The sequence below is a fragment of the Stegostoma tigrinum genome, chromosome 6 (genome assembly GCF_030684315.1).
Source record: "Stegostoma tigrinum isolate sSteTig4 chromosome 6, sSteTig4.hap1, whole genome shotgun sequence".
Classification (NCBI taxonomy): Eukaryota; Metazoa; Chordata; class Chondrichthyes; order Orectolobiformes; family Stegostomatidae; genus Stegostoma; species Stegostoma tigrinum.
The window spans coordinates 72,925,137-72,948,791 of NC_081359.1; the positions used below are offsets into that span (position 1 = coordinate 72,925,137).

General features: G+C 39.7%; 2 protein-coding genes across 5 annotated transcripts in view; one reads left to right on the plus strand and one right to left on the minus strand.

Annotated features, from left to right (window-relative positions):
• The window catches only part of ift88 (intraflagellar transport 88 homolog), a 309,288-nt gene that overhangs the window by 141,487 nt on the left and 144,146 nt on the right, over positions 1 to 23,655 (plus strand). The window lies entirely within an intron of this gene.
• Positions 1 to 23,655, minus strand: part of cryl1 (crystallin, lambda 1) — a 113,654-nt gene that overhangs the window by 81,604 nt on the left and 8,395 nt on the right. The window contains exons 2-3 of one of the 2 annotated variants that reach the window (XM_048532525.2): positions 23,174 to 23,350; positions 22,953 to 23,060 (exon numbers count right to left, since the gene is read on the minus strand). In XM_048532525.2, the coding sequence (XP_048388482.1) occupies positions 22,953 to 23,060; positions 23,174 to 23,214 (149 nt within the window). In that variant the 5' untranslated portion in view covers positions 23,215 to 23,350. The remainder of the gene's footprint in view (positions 1 to 22,952; positions 23,061 to 23,173; positions 23,351 to 23,655) is intronic. The other variant, XM_048532526.2, reaches the window with a different exon arrangement.

The window sequence follows — 23,655 nt, forward strand, 5'->3', positions numbered from 1 at the left end:
TCTAACACCTTCTACACAAGACATCAAGGTAGTTGGCCTAAAGGTTCTTGATTTCTGCCTCCTTCCCTTCTTAAATAGAGGAGTTATGCTTGCTACAATCCAACCTGATGGAACATTTCCAGAATCTAGCATATTTTGTAAAACCAATACATCTACTACCTTGTTAAGTACCCTATTTTAAGACTTTACTCTAGGATGAGATCTGACAGGGCTCAGGAACGAGTCAGCCTGAAGCTCCACCAATTTCTTCAGTAGCACTTCCCTCATGATTGTAATTTCATGATGGTCCTCTCTCCCTTCCACCTCCTGATATACAGCTATTGCTGGAATGTTCTTTGGATCAATTATAAGGAAGACAAAAATAAATTATGTTCATTTCATCTGCTGTTTCTTTATCATTTACTATTACACAATTCTCACTCAAAATGAACAACACTGATTTTAGAGATAATAGGAACTGCAGATGCTAGAGAATCTGAGATAACAAGGTGTAGAGCTGGATGAACACAGCAGGCCAAGCAGCATCAAAGGATCAGGAAGGCTGATGTTTCAGGCCTAGACCCTTCATCATTGACTTTGCTTACTTTGTTCCTTTTATTCAATATCTGGACAAACTCTCGGTAATCTGGTTTTACAATTCTAGCTACATGCCTTTCCTATTCTAATGTTCTTCACTCTTTATGTTCTGTCCAATCATCTGACCTGCCACTCATCTTTGCACAATTATAATGTTTCTTCCCTTAAGTTTGATGTTTTCATTGACTTCTTTATTACCATAGATGGTGGATCTTCCCCTTGGAATTCTTATTTGTGTTAGGAATATATTTGTGCATTCTGAAATACCTCCTTAAATCTCTGCTACTGCTAATCTATTGATCTATCGTCCAGTAACCCCTTGCAATTCAGCTAGTTCAATTTTCATACCCCATAATTACCTCATTATTTGTTTAAAATATTACTCTTAGACCGAACCTTTTCTCTTTAGAAGTCAATGTAAAATTCAAATTGTGATCACTGTTACCATAATTCTTCGATAATTAGCTATTCATGTCACATTAAACAATATCGAGTCCAGAATAACCTGCTTTGTTTGGCCCCACAGCATGGTGTTCCTAGAAATTACGTCAATAGCATTGTATGAACTCCTCATTCAGGAGCAATAGTCACTTTTGTTTTTAAATGATGTGGTGGCCTTGTAGGAGAACTATACGAGGTAATGATACCCAGAGTGGGTCAGGAAAGAACAGTGTTAGAACATGAAAAGAAAATGACTTGCAGGAAATAGGGTCAAAAGAAAAGTTGATGGGATAATATTGTCAGTGCAGGATGGAATAAATGTGATAGGAAGAAATGATCTTAGATGTAGAATTCATATGGGTAGAGGTAGGAAATAACAAGAGGAAGAAGACACTGGTGGGATTATTTGATAGGCCCTCTAACAGTAGTTATACTGTGGGACAGAAAAGAAATCATGAGAATAATGAGGACATCTAAAAAAGTGGCAGGACATTAATTATGCTATTTTGTATCAATAGAGAAAAATCAAATTGGCACAGTAGCCAAGTGAAAGAATTCACAGAATATATTTGGGACAGTTTCCTGTTATGGATCCAAATACGGATCACACTATTTTGAATCAGCTTCAATACATGATCTCAGTGTAAAAGATCATCTAGGAAACAATAACATGATAGATTTAGCATTTAGTTTTTGATTGAGATACATGGGTTTGTGACAACTTTGCTAAACCTATGTCAGGGTAGCTATGAAGGAAATTAGGGTTGGAATGGACTGGAAAAGTGGTTAGCAGGTAACAAATGATGATGGATGGTTAAGAAAATTATTATAAAGTGAATTATTATAAAGATATATCCCAGTGAGAAAAAAGGATTCCAGGAAGAGGGTAAACTGACCATCGTTAACCAAGGAAGTTGGTTCAAATTGAAGTCTCAAAGTTAGTCTCAAATTGAAAGAAAAATAATGCACACAATGTAGCATAGATTAGTGGTAAACCACAGGAAGGGAAAAAATTGTTAAATCCAAAGAAAGGGAGAAAATAAATTGAAAAAAATTAGCAAGTGATATAAAAATGAAGTAACATGTTATTTAAATTTTTAAAAAGAAAGAAGAAACCAAAGTCAACATAAGCCCTTTAGAGAACAAGACTGTGAATATAATAATGGGGAACGGGAAGAAAGCAGATAAGTTGACGAAATACTTCATGGTAGAGGACATTAGAGTTAATATTTTTGGAATGTTATTAAAAGGTAAAAGATGGAGAGGAAATAAATACAATAACTAGCAATAGAGAATAAGTACTAGGAAAATTAATAGGTCTAAAGGATGTTAAGTCTTGAAATCTGATGAGTTATATCCAAGGATACTAAAGGAAGTAGATTTAGAGTCTGGAATAGAGATAATGTAAAACTGGCCATGTAAGACACTTATTCAAACAAAAGGTAGAAGACAAAAGAAAGTAACTGCAGGCCAGTTAACAACATCTAACATGAGGAAAATGTTAGAATCTATTATAGAGCATTTAGAAATGCATAATCAAGCCAAGTCATTTTGACTTCATGAAGGGGAAATTTATTAGAATTTTTCGGGGGTAATAAGCAGGATTAGTGAAGGGAACCTGCAGATGCAATACATTTGGATTTCAGTATTGATTAACTTTTTTGCTGTCATGCCAGACACAGACTTGAAGTGTTGAAGAAGTGGTAATAATCCTAATGTTTTTATTCCACAGTACAGTACCCTCGGATATTGCTTTAATTTCTTGAAAAAGTACCCACTGGCTTTTCTCCTCCCAACTTACCAACTTGCAGTTAGACTGCCATTAATCAGTCACCATTTCAAAAGGTTTGGTAAAGTCAAGGTCACAAAATTGACTAGGACTGTCTTCAGCATCTCGATGGCTGCTAGGCTTTCACTTTAAAATTATGCCCCCTTGTTCTTGACCCTCCAACCAAGGAAACAGCAGCTTTCTATTCATCCTGTCCATGTCCCTCAATCTCATATCTTTCTGTCAGGTGCCCTTCAATCTTCTCTGCTCCAGAGAAAACAACTTGAGCTTATCCAGCCTCTGTTCGTAGCTGAAATGTTCTATCCCAGGCAGTATTCTGGTGAATTTCCTCTGCATCCCTCCAGTGCAATCACAGCTTTCCTACAGTGCTGTGACCAAAACTGCACACAGTATTCCAACTGTGGACTATGAAAATCCTGTACAGCTCCAATATTACCTCCCAACTCTTATAATCTATGCCACAAATGATAAAGGCAAGTGTCCACATGTCTTAATTACCCTATTAACTTGTTCTGTCATCTTCAGGAATCTGTGGACAAACATCAACTTGCCCCTTTTAACTTCCTTGTGTCTTGCCATTCGAATACTCCCTGATCTTGTTGCTGTTTTCTAAGTGTATCACCTCACATTTATCAGGGTTAAATACCACCTGTCGCTGATCTGCCCAACTGACCAGTTTATATCCTCCTCTAACCTAACACCTTCCTCCTCACAATCAACCACCCAAACAATCTTTGTGTCATCTGCTAACTTAGTAATCACCCTTTCCCTTCTCATTTACACCATTAAATGAATATCATAAGACGCACGACACAAGACCAGAGTCATAGAGGTATGCAGATATCCAACCAGATATCCTAAATTAATTTAGTCCCATTTGTGAGCATTTGGCCAATGAGTGATTGCACTGGAGGGGCGCAGAGGAAATTTACCAGAATACTGCCTGGGATAGAACATTTCAGCTACGAACAGAGGCTGGGTAAGCTCAGGTTGTTTTCTCCGGAGCAGAGAAGGTTGAGGGGCACCTGACAGAAAGGTAGGAAATTGAGGGACATGGACAGGATGAATAGAAAGCTGCTGTTTCCTTGGTTGGAGGGCCAAAACCCTCTAAACCCTTCTTAGTCATATCCTCATCCAGATGCCTATTAAATGTTGTAATTTTGCCAGCCTCCACCACTTACGCTGGCAGCTCATTCCATACACACACCATACTCTGCATGAAAAAGATGCCCCTTAAGCCTATTCACCCTCTCCTTGCGGCTCAAATCCTCCAACCCTGGCAACATCCTTGTAAATCTTTTCTGAACCCTTTGTAATTTCACAATATCTTTCCTGTCATAGGGAGATCAGAATTGAATGCAGTACCACAAAAGTGGCCTAACCAATGTCCTGTACAGCCACAACATGACCTCTCAACTCCTATTTTCAATGCACTGAGTAATAAAGGCAAGCTAATCGAACTAATTACTCTGGGACACACACATCCTCTGTCAGTAAGGCAATTTTGAATCCAACTTGCCAAGGTACCCTGGATCCTGTGACCTTTTACCTTCTTTGTCAGTTTCCCCATGTGGGACCTTGTCAAAGACCTTGATGAAACCCATGTAAACATCAACTGCCCTATCCTCATCCAAACACTTGGCTTCCTCAAAAATTTCCACTAGATTTGGAATTCATATTTGAAATACTATGTACAATTCTGGTCACTCACACTATGAGAAATATGTGGAGGCTCTGGAGAGGATACAGAAAAGGTTAACGGAAAGTTGCCTGGTTTGGAGGGTCTTTAACTTTGAGGAGATATTTAACAAGCTTGGTTCGTTTACACTTGAATGGAGGCCAAGAGGCAACCTAATACAAGTTTACAAAAGTTAAGAGGCATGGATAGAATGGACAATTGGTATCTTTTTCCCAGAGTAGAAAAATCAGTTACTAGGGGAGATAGGTTTATGGTTTTAAAAGGGAAAAGTTTAAAAGATGAGAGAGACAATTTTTGTTTTAAAAAACAGAGAGTGGCATGTATCTCAAATGCACTGTCAGAAGAAGCGGTAGAAGATTCAATAACAACATTTGAGAGGCATCTTGACGGATACTGGAATAGGCAGTGAATAGAGGGCATTTGGAACATGTAGAGTCAAGGGGCTTTTAAATTTTGAAAGGCTTCATATGCTAGTGTAGGCTTGGTCAGCTGAAGGGTCTGTTTTTGTGCCATATTGTTCTTTATGCTTAGACTTGTTGAGCATGACCTCTCTCTGACAAAGCCATGCTGACTATCCTTTGGAGATTTATTTTGGCTTGAGGTTTTTAAATTCTCTTATGCTACTGTCCTGCAAAGCTCTCTAGAAATATGGAAACACAATCCAACATTGAGGAATTATATTGCTGCTTTAAGAAATCTTCCTTAAGCAATTTTAAATGGACCTCTTAGCTCATTTCCATAGCTTAATTCAAAAGAATAAACTCCAGCAATTTCATTTGGAGAATTTCTGATTGCAAACAATAACAAATCTAATCCTTTGTTCCAAACCTGGGAGAATTTGTGATGCTACACTTTAATCATGGCTCAAAAATCTAACGGTATCTCTCCAAAACTTGTGTTTAATGACGATATGTGATTAACTTCTTTTTAAATACCCAAACTGCTAATAGTATCCAAGACATAAAGTTTGCACCTCAATCAGAACGTGTTTTAAATGGTAGACCATAACATCTATATAATTGAGCTAATTTCTCCAATACTATCTCAGCTGTAATTGTTCTCAAAAAGGAGAAATCTCTGGAAATTGGGTTATCATATCCTTAAACATAAGGATATACTGGTGTTCTGCATTTATTTTTAGTAACGACCCTACACAAACTACTAACACTCAGATGAACAGATCTACAAGAATTAGTATTGGTATCAAAGGTCCCAGTTGGATTAAATGTCGAGGTTTCCTCAATACCAGAAATATCTGGCACATTTTACAAAACTGCACTATGTCCTGAAGTTCCTTTTTGACACAATCCTTTATATTTCAGATGCCTCACCAGCAATCAATGCACTTTCTACCTCCAGTTTCCTGGTTGTCTATAAAGCTACTATTTATTCCATGGTATATTTCCTCTTGTTTGAGCTTCCTTTTTGGATTGTCTTATGAGCGCCAATAAGTCCCAAGGGCTTCCCTCAATTTCAGTACTCTGAATGCCCCACATTACTGCAATGGAAACATATAGATTTCAAATTTTCACCTTCTTTTCTGATTTGAGGAGATCTTGGGACACTCAGTCCTTTTCCTTACTTTGGCTGCTTGTCTTCCTTTAACTCTCCCATTTTCTATCCTCTGAATCTATGGGGCGTGATAGGAAAAAAACAGGATCATATCTTTAATCAATAACCATTATTAATGCCTGTCCAGCAGGTGCAGCGTTTGATCCTCAACATGAGTTCTTATTACAAAAAGGTAAGTAAGTTTAAGTTCTTCCACGGTAAGAAGATCGGAGAACCTCATACATGGTTTCAACACCTCATTCACATAAATATCTGTTGAAATTACTCTGTATAACCCATCAAATTCAGTGTAAATTTACCCAAGCAGCTTCTTCACATTCTGAAACATATCCCTGCATATTTTAGGAACTAACTTATTTGCACACATTACAGCTTTCATTTTTTAATCCTTTCATAATCTTTGCAAACCTACTCTGACAGTGAAGCATAAATTTTCCGTGCATCACTTCTCAATTTCTTCTGCATGGGTAATGTCCAGTTTTCCTTCAGCCAATTCATTTGTATGCAGAAAAGTAAAAGGCCATTCAGCTAACCAAGTCTGCGCCAACTAAAAACAATCAGCCAACTATTCTACTTCCATTTTCCAGCACATGGCCCTTAGCCTTGTCTGTCTCTGTATTGCATATGCATATCTAAATACTTTAAGATGTCAAGGGTTCTGCCTCCAACACCCTGACAGGCAGTGAGTTCCAGATTTCACATCCCCTCTAAGCCTCCTGCCTCTTACCTTAAATCTATGTCCTGGTCACTGATCATGTCACCAAGGGGAAAAGCTCCTTCCTATCTATCCTGTCTGTACCCCTCAATCTCTTCTGATCCAAGGAAAACAACCCCACCAATTTCTCTTCAGAAACTCTCCAGACCAGGCAACAACCTGGTAAATCTTCTCTATATCCTCTCCAATGTAATACCATGCCTCTTATAATGTGGATTCCAGAACTGCACACTAGCTGTGGCCTAAATCAACATGTTATACAGTTCCAGCAGAACATCCCCGCTCTTGGACCCCATGCCATGGGTAATAAAGGCAAGTATCCATATGCCCTAACCACTATCTACCTGTCGCACTAACTCAAGGGACTAATGGACATGCACACCCAGATCCATCAGATCCTCGGTGGTTCCTAGGGTCCAACAGTTCATCATGTATTACCTTGCTTCGTTTGTCCTGCCCAAGTGCATCACCTCACACTTATCTGGATTGAATTCTATTTTCTATTGGCCAGCCAGCTATCTCGGCCTGAATTCTAAGGCTATCCTCCTCACTATTTACCACTCTAATGTTTGTACTAACTGCAAACTTACTGATCAACCTTCCTACATTCAAGTCTAAACATGCCAAAAGCAGCAAGAGTTTCACCGCTTATCCGTGTGGAAGACCAGTGAATACAGGTTTCCAGTCACAAAAACATCACATGACCCTGTGTTCCAAAAAGTCCTGAGTTTGTTCCAGGAATGGCAGGAAATCAGATGACATTTGGCTTAGGGGCATGATGAGTAATTGAATGTAGTAAATTTACTATGATATGGTGAGGGAACTCACTAAGCCTCATGGTGAAAGCCCTTAAAAAAAAATTGATGCAACCTGGACCTAGCCCAAGACAAAAAAATTCAACCCACAATCTTTACAACGTGATATAGAGTGTAATTTACCGACGCATTCAGGATTGGTAAACAGCAAAGAAACATTAGCAATAAATGGGTCATTGTCAGGTTAGCAGTCCAGTGGGATATGGCAAGGATCAGTATATGGACCCCAGTTGTTCACAATCTATGTCAATGGTGTGGACCAAGAGGACTGCGGACGCTGTAAATCAGGAACAAAAACAAAAGTTGCTAGAAAAGCTCAGCAGGTCTGGCAACATCTGTGAAGGAAAAAACAGAGCTAGCGTTTCGAGTCCAGTAACCCTTCCACAGAACTGGAGCAAGGGTCACAGGACCTGAAACGCTAGCTCTGTTTTTTCCTTCATGGATGCTGCCAGACCTGCTGAGCTTTTTCAGCAACTTTGTTTCTGTTATTGTTGTCAATGATTTGGATATGGGGACCAAACATGGTTTTTTGAAGTTTGCTGATGACACAACTAATAAATATAAAATACAAACTGTTGTTAAGGATTGGGGATATATTGAAAGAGACTTCAAAGTGATTTGGATTGGCTTAGGTAGTGGGCAAGAACTTAAAATTAAACACAATGCAGATAAATGTGAGGTTATCAACTTTGGGGCAATGGAGACTCAGAGTATTTCTTTAATGAAGAGAGAGACAGACAAAATTTAGGCCATCACTTCTCAAGAAACCTAGAAGGCCTTGTTCCTAAAGGAACTTAAAGCTAACATACAGATGTGGCAAGCAATTAGGAAGGCAACTGATATTTTGTTCTTCATTACAAGAGAATTTGAGTACCGAGGATAGATGTCTTGTACCAATTATATTGAATCTTGCTAAGATGTCAAGGGTTCTGACTCCAACACCCTGACAGGCAGTGAGTTGTCTCGATCCCCTCAGATTTAGATTTATTTATTTGTCACATGTACAAAGTATAGAAATACATGAGTATAGCAAAAAATGCACAAAGTCACCATTCACTGGCACCCACTTGTTTGCAAAAGTTTACAAATTAAAAGATTTAACAGAGCCAAAAGGTAAGCAAGAAAAAAATTATCTAGATCTCAGAGTCCTAAGTCCCATCTCCACAATGGTGCAGGCACAGCTCCAAACTGCTAGGCCATCCGTTGCTGCCTCACCAGCCTGCTCTCACTGCCACCTCACCGGCCTGCTCTCACCCATTGCTCTGGCCCATATTTGATCTACCATCGCTGCAGGGCACGGCCCCCGTGTTCAGCTCTCGCCACACAGTTCCTGGTCGTGACTCAACTCTTTCAGTAGGTAGTTAAAGGGCCGAGATTGGAGGGGTGGGTAATAGAATTACTACAGAGAGGAGACAGGAGAAGAAAAAGGAAAGGTAACTGGCGAGCAGAGTAGAGCTCCGAATGGAGCAACTTATCCTGCTGCTATCTTGCCAGCACTTACTAAGGAAGGATACACTGTGCATACAGCGAATGCAGCATAAGTTCACTAGACTAATTTCTTGGATGGCAAAACTATCTTCTGAGGAGTCGTTATCTTGTGAAGTAAACTTTGATGTGACACCTTATTGCATGCCTTTTGTAAACACAATTATACAGTATTAAAATGGTTTTCCCCTATCCACTCTGCTTGTTGTTCTATCCTCACACTAACAACTTATACAAACATCATTCCCGTTTCACAAAACCATGCTGACTCTGCCAAATAACATTTTGATTTTCCAAGTGTCCTGCTACTACTTCCTCAAATGGAGTTCTAGCAGTTTACACAATGGCACACATTAGGCTAACAGCTTCATGCTTACTTTTTCTTTCTTATTGTCTCACATCTATTAGTCTTGCAATGTTTGAGGAACATGGATGCAAAATGCTTGGTCCTACTGAGAATCATGTTAATCTTCCATTTTGTTTAAGTTTCTCATAGTTTTTCTTTAATCGGATCATTACTTTTTTCAGATCTGTATGACAAAGTTCCTAATGATTGCTCATTGGCTGGTTATTAATGGAATGATAGGCCTTCCTATTCATGTAAGCTGGCTGACTTTAAATGCTTTAATGATTTAATTGACTATTTGTGTTTTTATTATATAATTTGCTGTGCTTCATTGAATAAATCATGTCACAGTCAAACTAATCTTTTCTTAGAGACAGGAATAAGTTTATATGAAATAGCAAATGCTGTCAATTTTCCTCAATTTATTCTCAAATTAGAGTAAAAGTGAAATTTAAATTCAAAGTGGTTAACAATTCAAGGTGTGCGTCAGTTCAGAGTTCAACTAAATTAAATTCAACTGAAGTCTGTTTAGCTTTTTAGTTTTAGCACTGGCAAATGTTGAGCCATTCAGGTTCTGGGTACATGGAAAGATGGAAGAATTTAAATAATAGGAACAGTGAAGGCATAACTTCTTCTGCAGTAGGTTTTCCTTTTGACTAGTGCAAGTGTTAAGACTCAAATCTAGAGTGGCAATGGCACATGGATAAAACATCTGTTTTCTAATTATGTCTTTGCCAATATTTGCTACAGTGCCAACAAATCTGCGGACAGGACTTCATAAAAACACACCTCAGACTTACATTAGCTTTGTAGGTGCTGCTAAGAGAGTACCTTTTAGGAGTAGTCTATTTAGGCAATCTTAATTTTTAAAAATATAACCATGGTTCAATCACCTTATTGAGAAAGGCATGGAAAGCAATTATGTATGCAATCAAATTAGTCAAGTTGATCGCTTGTGACACAGACTGATGATGCAGGCCAATTATTGATGTGGATGCTATCCAAAGTTGAATGATCTATGATGGTGGGATATGAGGTGTTGAAGAATGTGCTTCAATACATTAAACAGAAGGGTTCTTTGAAAGTTCTCACAGCAAGGCAAAGATCAGCTTGGGGAATTACTGAACAATGAATTGATCCCTCAAAGTTCTTGTTGTAGGGTAGTGTGAAGTTGTTTTCTTTTGTTAATTCTTCCCATTTCCCCAAGTTATTTGTATGAGAACACTTCCTGCTGCTGCTCTTCTGCCTCCTCCATTTGTAAACTTATGTTATGATGTCCACAAATGCAATGGAATTAGCCCCTTGGGTGGCTGAAACATCTGAATATCTGCTTCAGCTTCCCAGTGCTGTTTAGAGGATCAACCTGCTCTCAGACTTGGGTTATGTACAAGGATGTCAGGGGCCACAATACACTCTATCCCTCATCCTCTGAAATGGACGGAATATGGGAGGTGGTGGGGTTCAGCTATCTTTTACAACTACATCTTGGCAGCCTTTAAGTATATAATGCAGATCTGTATGACAAAGTTCCTGATGATTGCCACTGGCTGGACATCATTGGAATGGTAGGCCGTCTTATTTACTAAAGTAGTTGGCTGGTATTATGGTGCCCTAATGCCAATATAACAACATAAAAGCAGTTAGTAGTCACTGCGGCAAATCTGCTTGAAGCTGAAATACAGACCAATATCTTGGCTCAGTAAGATTACTCTTGGCCTACTATGAGCAGCACATTTCATCCATTTTCTTCAAAGGTGCTCGATAGCACTTGCCAGGGTACCTGCTGATCTTCACCTTTCCACTGTCCCTCAATCCAAAACAGAAGGTAATAATAACTCCACAAATGCAGATAAAGCTAATGGAGTGTAATATTGCAGAAAATTGTAGATAAAAGACAATCTGCATACAAGAAAGTTTACCAAACTAGACAAAAACGATCAGCTGTTTCAACAGATGCAGCTCAGAGAACCAACTCAGACACTTCCAAAATTTCTCTGAAACTAAGGAAATGCATGAGTAAACCATATAATTTCAAAGCAATTGTATTCCGATCGTTCGACCTGCAATGTTAACTCTGGTTTTTCTCTACAGATGCTGCCAGACCTGTTGTGCGTTCAAGCAATTTATGGTTTTGTGTTTGTAATTGCAAAGCAGTATTGCCTGAGAAACTCAAAAGTGAACAAGAATGTTAAACCATCAACACTAATCCCCATAGACAGTTGAATAAATTCTTTGTGGCATACTTCAGATTCATTTTTGCTCTAAAATCATTGATTATCAAGAACTGATATTCCTTACTGGGTTAAGATATCAATTAAAAATATGAATTAGGAAACATAGAAAGTCATTGTGTTGCTGAACAGGAATTCAAAAAGGATAATTTCATGGATGGTCTGAGTAAATGAGACTGAGTTGCAAATACAGTGTTTGGCAACAAGATGGCATAGCAGAGCACATTACATTTTACAAATAAGGCCCCAGTAATACAGTGTGGAGCTTGGGGAGGTCAGCAGGCCAGGCAGCATCATAGGAGCAGGAAAGTTGACGTTTTCGCCTGAAACGTCAACTTACCCGCTCCTCTGATGCTGCCTGGCCTGCTGTGCTCCTCCAGCTCCACACTCTGTTATCTTCGACTCTAGCATCAGCAGTTCTTACTATCTCTCAGGCCGCGATAATAACCTCTCTAAAAGGGCAGGAAGTGGCCTACCGATCTTCTCCATCTGCCCAGTGGTATGCCTGACATGTTAAAGATACCTTTTCACCTGGGATCCAAATTGAATATCGGTTTGATTACAAGCTTAACCTCTGAAGAGGCCAAAAAAGACAATAAATACTGGAGCTTCAGTAAGGATGATTGTTCCTGACACTCAAATCATCACTGCAGGGCATGTCAGAATGCTGATAAGACAAAAGGTCCTCCTCCAATAAAAAACAAGGGCTCACTCTGAATGCCTCTAGCACTATACCTACATATTCCTAAAGGAGGTAATCACTTCTCTTATCTTAGTAGTCCCCAATAAACTGACTTTATGTTAATGTCAATCCCCATTATAATTCACATTCTACCACAAAATTCTTATTTGCTACCCTAGCCCCACTTGAACAGTTTCACAGAAACACAAACTAGGAACAGAAGTAGGCTATTCTGCTCTTTGAATCACCACTCATTTGCTGACTTTCTATCTCTCCTTACTCCTTGATACCTTTAAAATCTAAAAGAAAACACATCTCTTTTTTGAAAATATTCAACGACTTCGCCTTCACAACTTTCCACAGTACAGAATTATACAGCTTCACTATCCTTGGATGAAATAAATCATTGTCAGTCCAAAATGATCTACCAGGTATCCCAAGAATGCGTCTCCTTGCTCTAGCCTCCCCAGCCAGGAAAAATATCCCGGTAAAACTCAGCAAGTCTGGCAACATCTGTGAAGAAAAAATCAAAGTTAATGTTTTGGGTGCAGTGACCCTTCCTCAGAACTGATGGTAGCTAGGAAAACATCAGTTTATATGCAGAAGATAGGTTGTAAATGATAATATAAAGGATTGCAGCCCAAAGAGAGAGAAAAACAATTGGATAGACAAAGGAGTTGATAACGATCTGGCTAGGACGGTGAATAGCTGTTCATGGGGATTGTTACTAACTATAGGTAGTAGGTAATGGGCAGACTATTTGATAAAAAGGCCTGGTGAACGGGGTAAAGGGCTAGAACATGGGAGAGTTAGGACCTAAAATTATTGAACTCAATATTGCATCTGGAGAGTTGCAGGATATGCAAATGGAAAATAAGGTGCTGTTAGTCCAGCTTGCGCTGAGCTTTCCTGGAACACTACAGCAAGCCTGAGACAGAGATGTTGGCCAGGGAACAGGGTGATGTGTTCAAGTGGTTGGCAACTGGAAGCGCAGGGTCTTTTTTGCAAGGAGAACATAGATGTTCTGCAAAGTGATCATCCAGTCTATGCTTCATTTTGACAATGTAGAGGATACCACATTGTGAACAGCGAATGCAGTAGACTAGATTCTGGGAAGTGCAGGTAATATGCTGCTTCACCTGGAAGCTATGTTTGGGCCTTTGGATACTGGGCAGACAGGAGGTAAATGGGCAGGTGTTACACCTTTGCCAGTTGCAGGGTTAGGTGCTGTTGGGAGTGAAGGAAAAGTGGATCAGGCTGTTCCAGAGGGAATGGTCCTTGCAGAAGGCAGACAAGGGAGGGGTGAGGAATACGTGTCTGGTGGTGGCATCATACTGGAGGTGGCAGAAATGGTGTCTGATTATCTTCTGGATGTGGATGCTGGTGAGATGGTTGGTAAGGACAAGGTCGCTGTTCCGGGTGGGAAGAGAAGAGGTGAGGGCAGAAGTGTGGGAGATGAGTTGGACCGGTTGAGGGTCCTGTCAACAATGGAGCTGGGGAATCCTAAGTTGAGAAAGAAGTTGGACTTTTCGGAAGCTCCCTTGTTGAAGTTGGCCTCATTGGAACAGATGAGACGGAGACAGAGGATCAGAGAGAATGGGATGGATTCTTTACAGGAAGCAGGGTGGGAGAATGTATTAGTCCAAGTAGCTGTGGGAGTCTGTTGGCTTATAGCAAATATTAGTGGTCGTTCTATCCCTAGAATTGGAAATAGAGATGTCGAAGGAGGGCTGGGAGGAGACAGAGATAGGCCAGGTGAAAGTGAGGGCAGGGTGGAAATTGGAAGCAAAATATTTCCAATTCCGGATGAGAGAGGGAATCAGCACCGATCATATCATCGATATATCGGAGGAAGAGTTGTATGTGTGGACTGGATTAGGACTGGAACAAGGAATGTTCCACACACCTGACGAAGAGATAAGCATAACTGGGACCCATGCTTGTACGCATGGCCATCCCTCTGACCTGAAGAAAATGAGAGGAGTTAAAAGAGAAGTTGTTCAGGGGGAGGTCAAGCTCGGCCAAGCAGAGGAAAGTGGTGGTGAGTGGTCACCAGACCTGAACATTAACTCTGATTTTTTCTTTACAAATGCTACCAGACCTGCTGAGCTTTTCCAGCAACATCTGTTTTTGTTCCTGACTTACAGCATCTGCAGTTCTTTCGGTTTTTATTAGGGAAAATATCCTCCCTGCATTTAGTCTTTCCAGCCTTGTTTATAGTTTTAAAAGTTTCAATCAGATTTCCTCAACCTTTTAAATGCTAGTAAATACAAGCCCAATCAAACAATAACAAGGTATAGAGTTGGATGAACCCAGCAGGCCAAGCAGCACCACAGGTGCAGGAAAGCTGACGTTTCCGGCCTAGACCCTTACCCAAAACGTCAGCTTTCCTGCTTCTCTGATGCTGCAGTGTTCATCCAGCTCTACACCTTGTTATCTCAGGTTCTCCAGCAACCGCAGTTCCTCCTACCCCTATCAAACAAATCTCTCCTCACAGGACAGTCCTGGTAAATCCAGTAACAGCCCAGAGAAACAAAAACAAAGTTGATGGAAAAGCTCAGCAGATCTGGCAGCATCTGTGGAAGAGAAAACAGAGTTAACGTTTCGGGTCTGGTGACCCTTCCTCAGAACTGAGTTAGGGTCTCCAGACCCGAAACATTAACTCTGTTTTCTCCTCCACAGATGCTGCCAGACCTGCTGTGCTTTTCCAGCAACTTTGTTTTTGTCCCTGATTTATAGCATCCGCAGTTCTTTTGGTTTTTATCAGCCTAGAGGACCTCTGCTGCATTCCTTTCTTAGGTAAACTGTTCACTATCCCTGGTTTCCTTCTTCCACTGCAAACCAACTCCTTTAAAGCTGTCTCCCTCATTACCAACAAGTTCAAGGAGCTGATGAACTTCTTTGTTGCTGAACAAGTAATTAACTGTCACAGAGACCCAGGCTAATGTCCTTGAGACAAAGATTTGAATCCCACCATGACAAATAGTGAAATTTGAATTCAATAAAATCTTAATTAAAAGTTGGCTAAATGGTGATCATGTACTGTTGTCAATTGTTGTAAAAGAAGCCCATCTAGTTCACTACGATCTTTAAGAAAGAAAATCTGCCATCCTTACTTGATTTTGCCTATATCCAACTCCCACAATGTGCTTGACTCTTAACGTCCCTCTGAAATGGCTGAGTGAGTTAAACTGTTCAAGCAGAATTCAGAATGGGCAAGAAAGTACTGGTCTCGCCAGGGTTGCCCACGTCCCATACAAGTGTAAAACAAAAATTCGATCAGTTATCTTTACCACTTTCTTCCCTTAACCTAACTCACCAGGCAAAACTTCCTCTATGGCTTCACCTCTCCATCAACTCCAAATCGGAAAACTTTCTGTAGTGTTCCTAACTTTCCATTAGGCTTTCAGCTCATCTGATCAGTGAGATCCACCTCCTTCACCCTCAACCCTATTCCCACTAAACAGCTGTCCATTCAACTCTTTTCTTGCACCTATGTTTATAATGTTTAGTGGATCTCACTTCTCAGTACTGTCCTCTCTCCATCAAATCGCCCCTTTCTTCAAAAGGAAATAATGCTTGATCCTTCCAGTCTTGCTACCTACTTATTTTCTATCTTGTTTTCCTAGAGATTCTTCAACTTGTGGCCCCTCCTAAATCTTTCTTGAAGCACCAAGTTTTAAATTCTCCAGAACTAAGAGCTAAAAGTGCCAACCAATGTGTGATAAAGGTAACTATCCATCCTTGTGCAGATTTTGGCACAACTGACTTCAAATATGTCACTAAATTATTGTCCAGCTGGGTTGAATCACATTTACTTTGGTGCATTATTACTTACCAAATTGTATCAACCATGTCATTGCAATAGCTTCCCTCTTTCTATTGTAATAGGTTCATTCTAGTACCCCAAATAACTCTGACCCCATCCAATTCCTCACCTACATGTTGCCACTCAGCGACTGAATCAATTTAAAGTTTTTGAGAAGATTTGTAGCTCAGGTTGTAGATAAGGTTATAGACCTTCTGGTAGATATGTGAAGGAATTCTGGAGGCTGGCATTCCAACCGGAACTCCATTAACAAACATGTTGAACTGAACCCGATATACAAACCACTGAAAAGTAGAACTGAAAGTAATGCCAACCACCTCAGCAAACTGAGGCATACAAATAGCAAGCAGACAGAGCACCAATGCTTCACTGAAGGCACACTGATCATGTAGTCTACAAGCTAAACTGAATCAATTGCAAAAAGAACAAAGAAAATTACACCACAGGAACAGGCCCTTCAGCCCTCTAAGTCTGCGCCAATCCGGATCCTCTATCTAAACCTGTCACCTATTTCCAAGGATCTGTGTCCCTCTGCTCCCTGCCCATTCATGTATCTGAAAAGATACATCCTAAATGACGATATCATGCCCACCTCTACCACCTCCGCTGGCAATGTGTTCCAGGCACCCACCACCACCTGCATAAAGAACTTTCCACGCATATCTCTCTTAAACTTTTCCCTTCTCACTTTGAAATCGTGACCCTTAGTAATTGAGTCTCCATTCTGGGAAAAAGGCTTCTTGCTATCCACCTTGTCTATACCTCTCATGATTTTGTAGACCTCAATCAGGTTCCCCCCTCAACCTCCGTCTTTGTCATGTAAATAATCCTAATTTACTCAACCTCTCTTCATACCTCGAATTTCCTTAAATCTGATGACATCCAGCTATGCTTAAACATCATCTCTCAATTTTATTAGAACATAGAAAAGTACACCACAGTACAGGCCCTTCAGCCCACGATGTTGTGCCGTGGAATAATCCTAATCCAAAAATAAAATAACCTAACCTACATTCCCCTCAATTCACTGCTATCTATGTGCATGTCCAGCAGTCACTTAAATGTCACTAATGACTCCGCTTCCACGACTACCACTGGCAAACTATTCCATGTGCTTACAACTCTCTGGGTAAAGAACTTCCCTCTGATGTCTCCTCTATACCTTCCTCCTAACACCTTAAAACTATGACCCCTTGTGGCAGTCAATCCTGCCCTGGGGAAAAGTCTCTGGCTATCGACTCTATCCATGCCTCTCATTACCTTGTACACCTTGATCAGGTCACCACTCTTCCTCCTTCTCTCCAGAGAGAAAAGTCCGAGCTCAGTAAACCTCTCCTCGTAAGACAAGCCCTCCAGTCCAGGCAGCATCCTGGTAAACCTCCTTTGCACCCTCTCCAAAGCCTCCACATCTTTCCTATAATACAGCGACCAGAACTGGACACAGTATTCAAAGTGTGGTCTCACCAGGGTTTTGTAAAGTTGCAGCATAACCTCGCGGCTCTTAAACTCGATCCCCCTGCTAATGAAAGCCAAAAGACCATATGCTTTCTTAACAGCCTTATCCACTTGGGTGGCAACTTTGAGGGAGCTATGCACTTGAACACCAAGATCCCGCTGTTCCTCCACACTGCTGAGAATCCTGCCTTTAATCCCATTTAAGCAGACAGAGCACCGATGCTTCACCGAAGGCACACTGATCATGTAGTCTACAAGCTAAACTGAATCAATTGCAAAAAGAACAAAGAACAAAGAAAATTACACCACAGGAACAGGCCCTTCAGCATTTAAGTTCGACCTTCCAAAATGCATCACTTCACATTTATCCAGGTTGAACTCCATCTGCCATTTCTCAGCCCAGCTCTGCATTCTGTCAATGTCTCGCTAAAGCCTGCAATAGCCCTCAATACTATCAACGGCACCTCCAACCTTTGTGTCATCAGCAAACATACTAACCCACCCCTCAACTTCCTCATCCAAGTCATTTATTAAAACTACAAACAGCAGAGGCCCAAGAACAGAGCCCCGCGGGACACCACTCAGCACTGACCTCCAGGCTGAATACTTACCATCTACAACCACTCTCTGCCTCCTGTCAGCCAACCAATTCTGAATCCAGACAGCCAAATCACCCTGTATCCCATACCTCCTGACTTTATGAATGAGCCTGCCATGGGGAACCTTATCAAATGCCTTGCTGAAGTTGTGAGGCATGACCTGCCCCTCACAAAGCCATGCTGACTCCCTTTAATCACGCTATGCTTTTCCAAATAGTCATAAATCCTATCCCTCAGAATTCTTTCTAAAAACTTCCTGACCACAGACGTAAGACTGACTGGTCTGTAATTTCCAGGGATTTCCCTATTCCCTTTCTTGAAAAGAGGAAGAACATTTGCCTTCTTCCAATCTTCGAGTACAACTCCCGTGGAGAGTGAGGAAGCAAAGTACTGTTTCTGATGCCTGCATTGAGCTTTAATGGAATATTGTAGGGAATAAGGACAAGAGGTCACAGTAGAAGTGGGTGGAGAATTTACGTCCTTAAAACCTCTGTCTTCAAATAAACTTTTGGTCATCTGTCTTAATATCTCATGTGTACAAATCTTTGTTTTTTCACCCTCCTTGGAAAAATTACTACATTTGTGATGTGACTGAAGTACAAATCTGGAAAGCTGACAATATCAATGTTTATTGCGAGGAGAATTGAATACAAGAGTACAGAGAGGCTCTGCTTCAGCTATACAGGACATTGATGAGTCCATATGTGGAGTAGGGGATACAGTATGGGTCACTGCACTTAAGGATGTTAATGCATTGGAAGCAGTTCAGAGAACATTTACTATACTAATACCTGTTTGAGCAGGTTGCTTTATGAGGAAAAACTATGCATCCTAGGCCTGTATCATCTGGACTTTTAAGGGGAGTCAGAGGTGACTTAATTGAAACACAAGATCCTGAGGGGACTTGACCAGATGCATGTTGAAAGTTTTCCTCTCATGAGAGGATCTAGAACTTGGGGTCATATTTTAAAAACAAGGAGCTACACATTTAAAACAGAATTGATGAAACATTTTCTTTCAGAGGGTTGAGATACTTTGTAATTCTCTTTCGCAAAAAGCAGTGGATGTAGAACTTAAAGAAGAGGTAGACAAATTCTTGATTACAAAGGAGGATGAAAGATTACAGGAGCCACGAAGGACTGGAGATTGGAGGTTAACAATTAGATCAGAGACGATATTATTGAACGGGAGAGAAGGTTTGAAGGGTTCAGTGGTCTACTGTTGTTCCATTTTTGTATATTGCTCATACATTACTTATTGTGGTGCAAAGCATGATTAAAGTTGTCTTTAAAATAGCAATTTGATATTTTAATTGCTATTTGATATCCACAAAAACCTATCAACACCCTTAACCATGCCTCAATCAGAGAAAGCCACACCACTCTACAGGACTTTTCCTTGTTCAACATAGAGTTCATATAATCCAAAAGCAGAAGACTGCACATTCTGGAAGTCTGAGACAAAAAACAGAAAATATTGGAAGATACTTAGCAGAGCTGGCAGCATCTGCGAAGAAAGCAGAGGTGGAGCGGGGTGGGTGGAGACAAAGAGGGATAGAAAAAGACTTTAAATGGCAAAGGGAATGACAGTACAAAATTAAAGGAGATGTTTGTTAATGGGACAAGTAAAGAAACAAAAAGACTACTGTAGAAAAGGTAATAAATCCAAAAAAATTAAGTGAAGTAATAGGCCAGAGGTTGTGATTTGAAATTGCTGAAAAGTGCTGAACTAAAAAAAAGGTACTGTTTCTGATGCCTGCATTGAGCTTCAATGGAATATTGTAGGGAATAAGGACAAGAGGTCAGAGTAGAAGTGGGTAGAGAATTTAAATATCTGCTTAAAGTTCATGTGTTCACAAATTTCATATACTTCCCATCTGTGCTAGCCCAAAAGCTTAGTATTCAAATGTACACATGGATTGTTCTACAGATTATTCATCTAAAATCCTCAGATGCTTGTGTCTCAAACCATGACAGCTAACCCTACACTATAGAGAAGGATATCAGGGCCTTAAAGAAGGTGCTAAGTAGATTTACTAGGAAAGGTACTAGGGACTTCAGTTATGAGGCAAGGCTGAAGAAATTACAGTAGGTATCATAAACAGCAGAAGAGAATAGGAGATTTGGCAAATCAAAAGGTGTACTTGTGAGAAACAGTTTCTGGTCGCAGAATGTGCCACTAACCAGAGGAAAGCTTTCCATTAATGACTGAAAAACCAGTGATGAGGAAAACGTGTATGCAACAAGTTAGCTCTGTAATGCACTGGCAAAAAAAATGTGGAATCAAATTCAATAATAATGAAATGAACTAAAGTGGAAATCCTCTAGACCCATCTCTTGTCTCTTCACTTGTTCCATTTTGCTTTATTTTGACATTCTTTTTATCAGTTAATCATTTCAAGGGTTCCACTTCTCCCTTCCCTTCTTTGTTCACTTGTATTTGGTTAAAACCTGCTAAATTTGTAACATTTTTTCAGTTCTGAAGGTCACAAATAAGAAACAAGCACATTTTGCTGGCAGGCATGACTATTCTTGGTATCTCCCTTTTTTTTGGTAAAAAGGCAAAATGACTTGTCCCTTTAAGTCTGTTTCACCACTTTAAACAAATATGTCTCAACTGTTTTTATTCAGTATTGCTCTTACCTCAAAAACCTTTCAATCTCAATCTTTAAAGTACCAATTGCCTATCATCCACAAGCTTTCAAGTTGGTGAAGTTTCAGATTTTTTTACAACTTTTTTAAGACAATTTTCTTAAGTAAGAAAGTCATTAGTAGTAAGGAATAGTAGACAAAACAATAGTTACAAAAGCAGTTCATTAATGTTGCAGTAATTCAGCAATTACTTGTGATCACAAATTTACTGTGGAAATCATCCACGGAGATGGATATATATTTTTGGGATTAATTTTTAATCTCAGCGGTCCAATCCAAAATTAAGAGCAGTAGATAGCCAAAATATTGAATAGATTATACTCTGTGGTTACATTTAGGATTGTTAAACACAGCTTTCAATTGTACTCCAATACAGTCTTCACATTTCTGGTCTATTGTTCTGTAGTTCCTCAGAGAAAAGAGTTTTTTTTTCCATCTATCTCTATTCAAATCCTTCTGTCATGGCTTGCTAAACTGTGAAATGGAACACAAAGTTTTAAGGCAAGTAAATTAATTTATGTATTTCTGGTGAATCTGCTTGTACACCAAGGTCAACATATCTATCTTCAGGATCACTGTCCAAAATTGAATGTAAAACTGTGACAGGATATGACAAAGCAAAGTGTAATTCCTTCACTTTGAAATTCAGTTCCTCTGAAATATAAGTATCAGCATTATATTAACTTTGACTGTTTTGTTGGAAATTTGTTTGATTGCCAGAGGCTTTTGAAAGCTAAAACATGTTGTGAGACATTAAATTAATAGTCAAAGTAGAGATGTAGCAGCTTCATTATCAGGTAGGGAATCAAGGAATAGGATTAATGGATGTTGACTTGTGTTTTGGAATGCCTAACAAGCTTATTACAGGTCAGTTTTAGTTGCAGTTTATTTTATTCTTGAGATGAAGCATTGCTGGCATTTATTATCCATTCTAAATGAAATAAATATTATGTAACTTAAGCTGGTATAACTATAACTAGCCAGATGTGGTCAACGTATTTTTGCATACACCCATCAGTAAGAGGGTGAATTTATCCAGAAGCAGGGAAAACAGAGAGCAAAAATAGCTCCTCTGCAAAGGTTCATAACTGACCTTGCACAATTACAACACCAGCTGCTTCCAAGGAGAGGGACACAACATGTTAATTCATACTAGTTTACAGGAACAAGATTATAAATTCTGAGGACAGTGCTAACTAAAACCATATAGCTTTTAATCTATTTAATATGTTGGCTATCTTTTGCTCTTAGTTTTTCACCTAAGGAGAATCCAAAATTAATTTCAAATTTAATCACTCGATGATCTAAATAAATTTACGTCGACAAGTAATTGGTTCTAACACTGCAACATTAACGCTTTTGTAAATATTATCTTGTCAATGATTCCTTACTTCTAATTATTTTCCTATTCAATATTTAAGTGCTGCTATGCATGCTCTTAAAGTTAATGATCAATTGGGAGTTCACAACTTCGCTCTCGGTTTTGGATAAACGGCCAAAAACGGACTAATTAACTTGACTGGTGTTTGCGAAGACCCTGATGAGAGATCGAAGTGCTAATGTATTTCCAACTGCTTAACGCGAAACAAATTCACAAGCAAACTCATGCGGGAGAAGCTGAGCATTAAACCCCAGCAGTTCCTTAACAGGAGTGCCACAGTTGAACGGATAAGTTGAAAGCAATTCACGGATGGGGTTTAACCAAGATAAGTGGAATTCCTTCATTTGATGCAGTTGGTTCCTGTCAAATTACGGATTCGAACGCTCTTCTGCAAGCTTTCTGAACAATGTTTCCTCCATCCCTGAAAACTTGTCTTTACACAATCTTCGTCTACTGTTTCATCTTTTTACAAAAAAAATGAGATCAAGTTATACATTGTATGAATGAATGAATGAATGAATGAATGGCAGTTAAGAATGGAAGTAAATTGTAAAATAGAAATTAGTGGAAAAGCGTAAGTCTGGCAGCATCTGTGGCCAGAAATCAGTTAACGTTTCGGGTCCGATGACCCTGCCTCAGGACTATTAAAAGGATCGTTTCTATCAATTTCATGCATCACATTATACCTTATATTTTCAATTGCGGAGGTGACCTGTTGCTGAACAGTGTCATAAAGAACGACTCTGTAACCTGCGCTTGCAAACAACATGGCCCAGCTCCGTCCAACGATTCCACTAGAAAATACAATATTTTGTAACAATGAATCTATCGCAACATTCCATAAACAACTGGCCAAACATTTTAAAGAGGCCGTATACATTTCTTGTAACTTTAGACAAAACATTACCTTCCCACGATTAAAATGCTGCCCTTTTTACTGTCACTCATGTTAGCTGCTCTGAAGACGAGAACTTCCGCAGCTCCGACGTAAGGCCTCTGAAGCCCGCCCCCGGGGTGGAACCAAACTGCCAACGTGTCCACCCATAGGCTAGACTGTCTATCGATTGAAACATGACGCAGCAGGCTGTCAACAGGACAAAGTAATCACAAAATAAACTATGCAGGCGAAATCCAAAACTAGCTTTTCATTTTCATTGGATATGTGGTGACAAAAAGCACGAAGAGACATAAACGTTTAAAGTGTACTATTTTCATATCCAGATAGATGCAAATACGTAAAATTTAAGCGCTGTAGGAATGTGCAATGCCCAGCACTGCCTGCATTATAGCGTAGACCGCGTAACACTCTTGACGAGTTATCACTGCGAATACGGTAAGAAACTGAGCAATTTGTACACAGCAATATTTTAAAAAATCAGACAACCCACT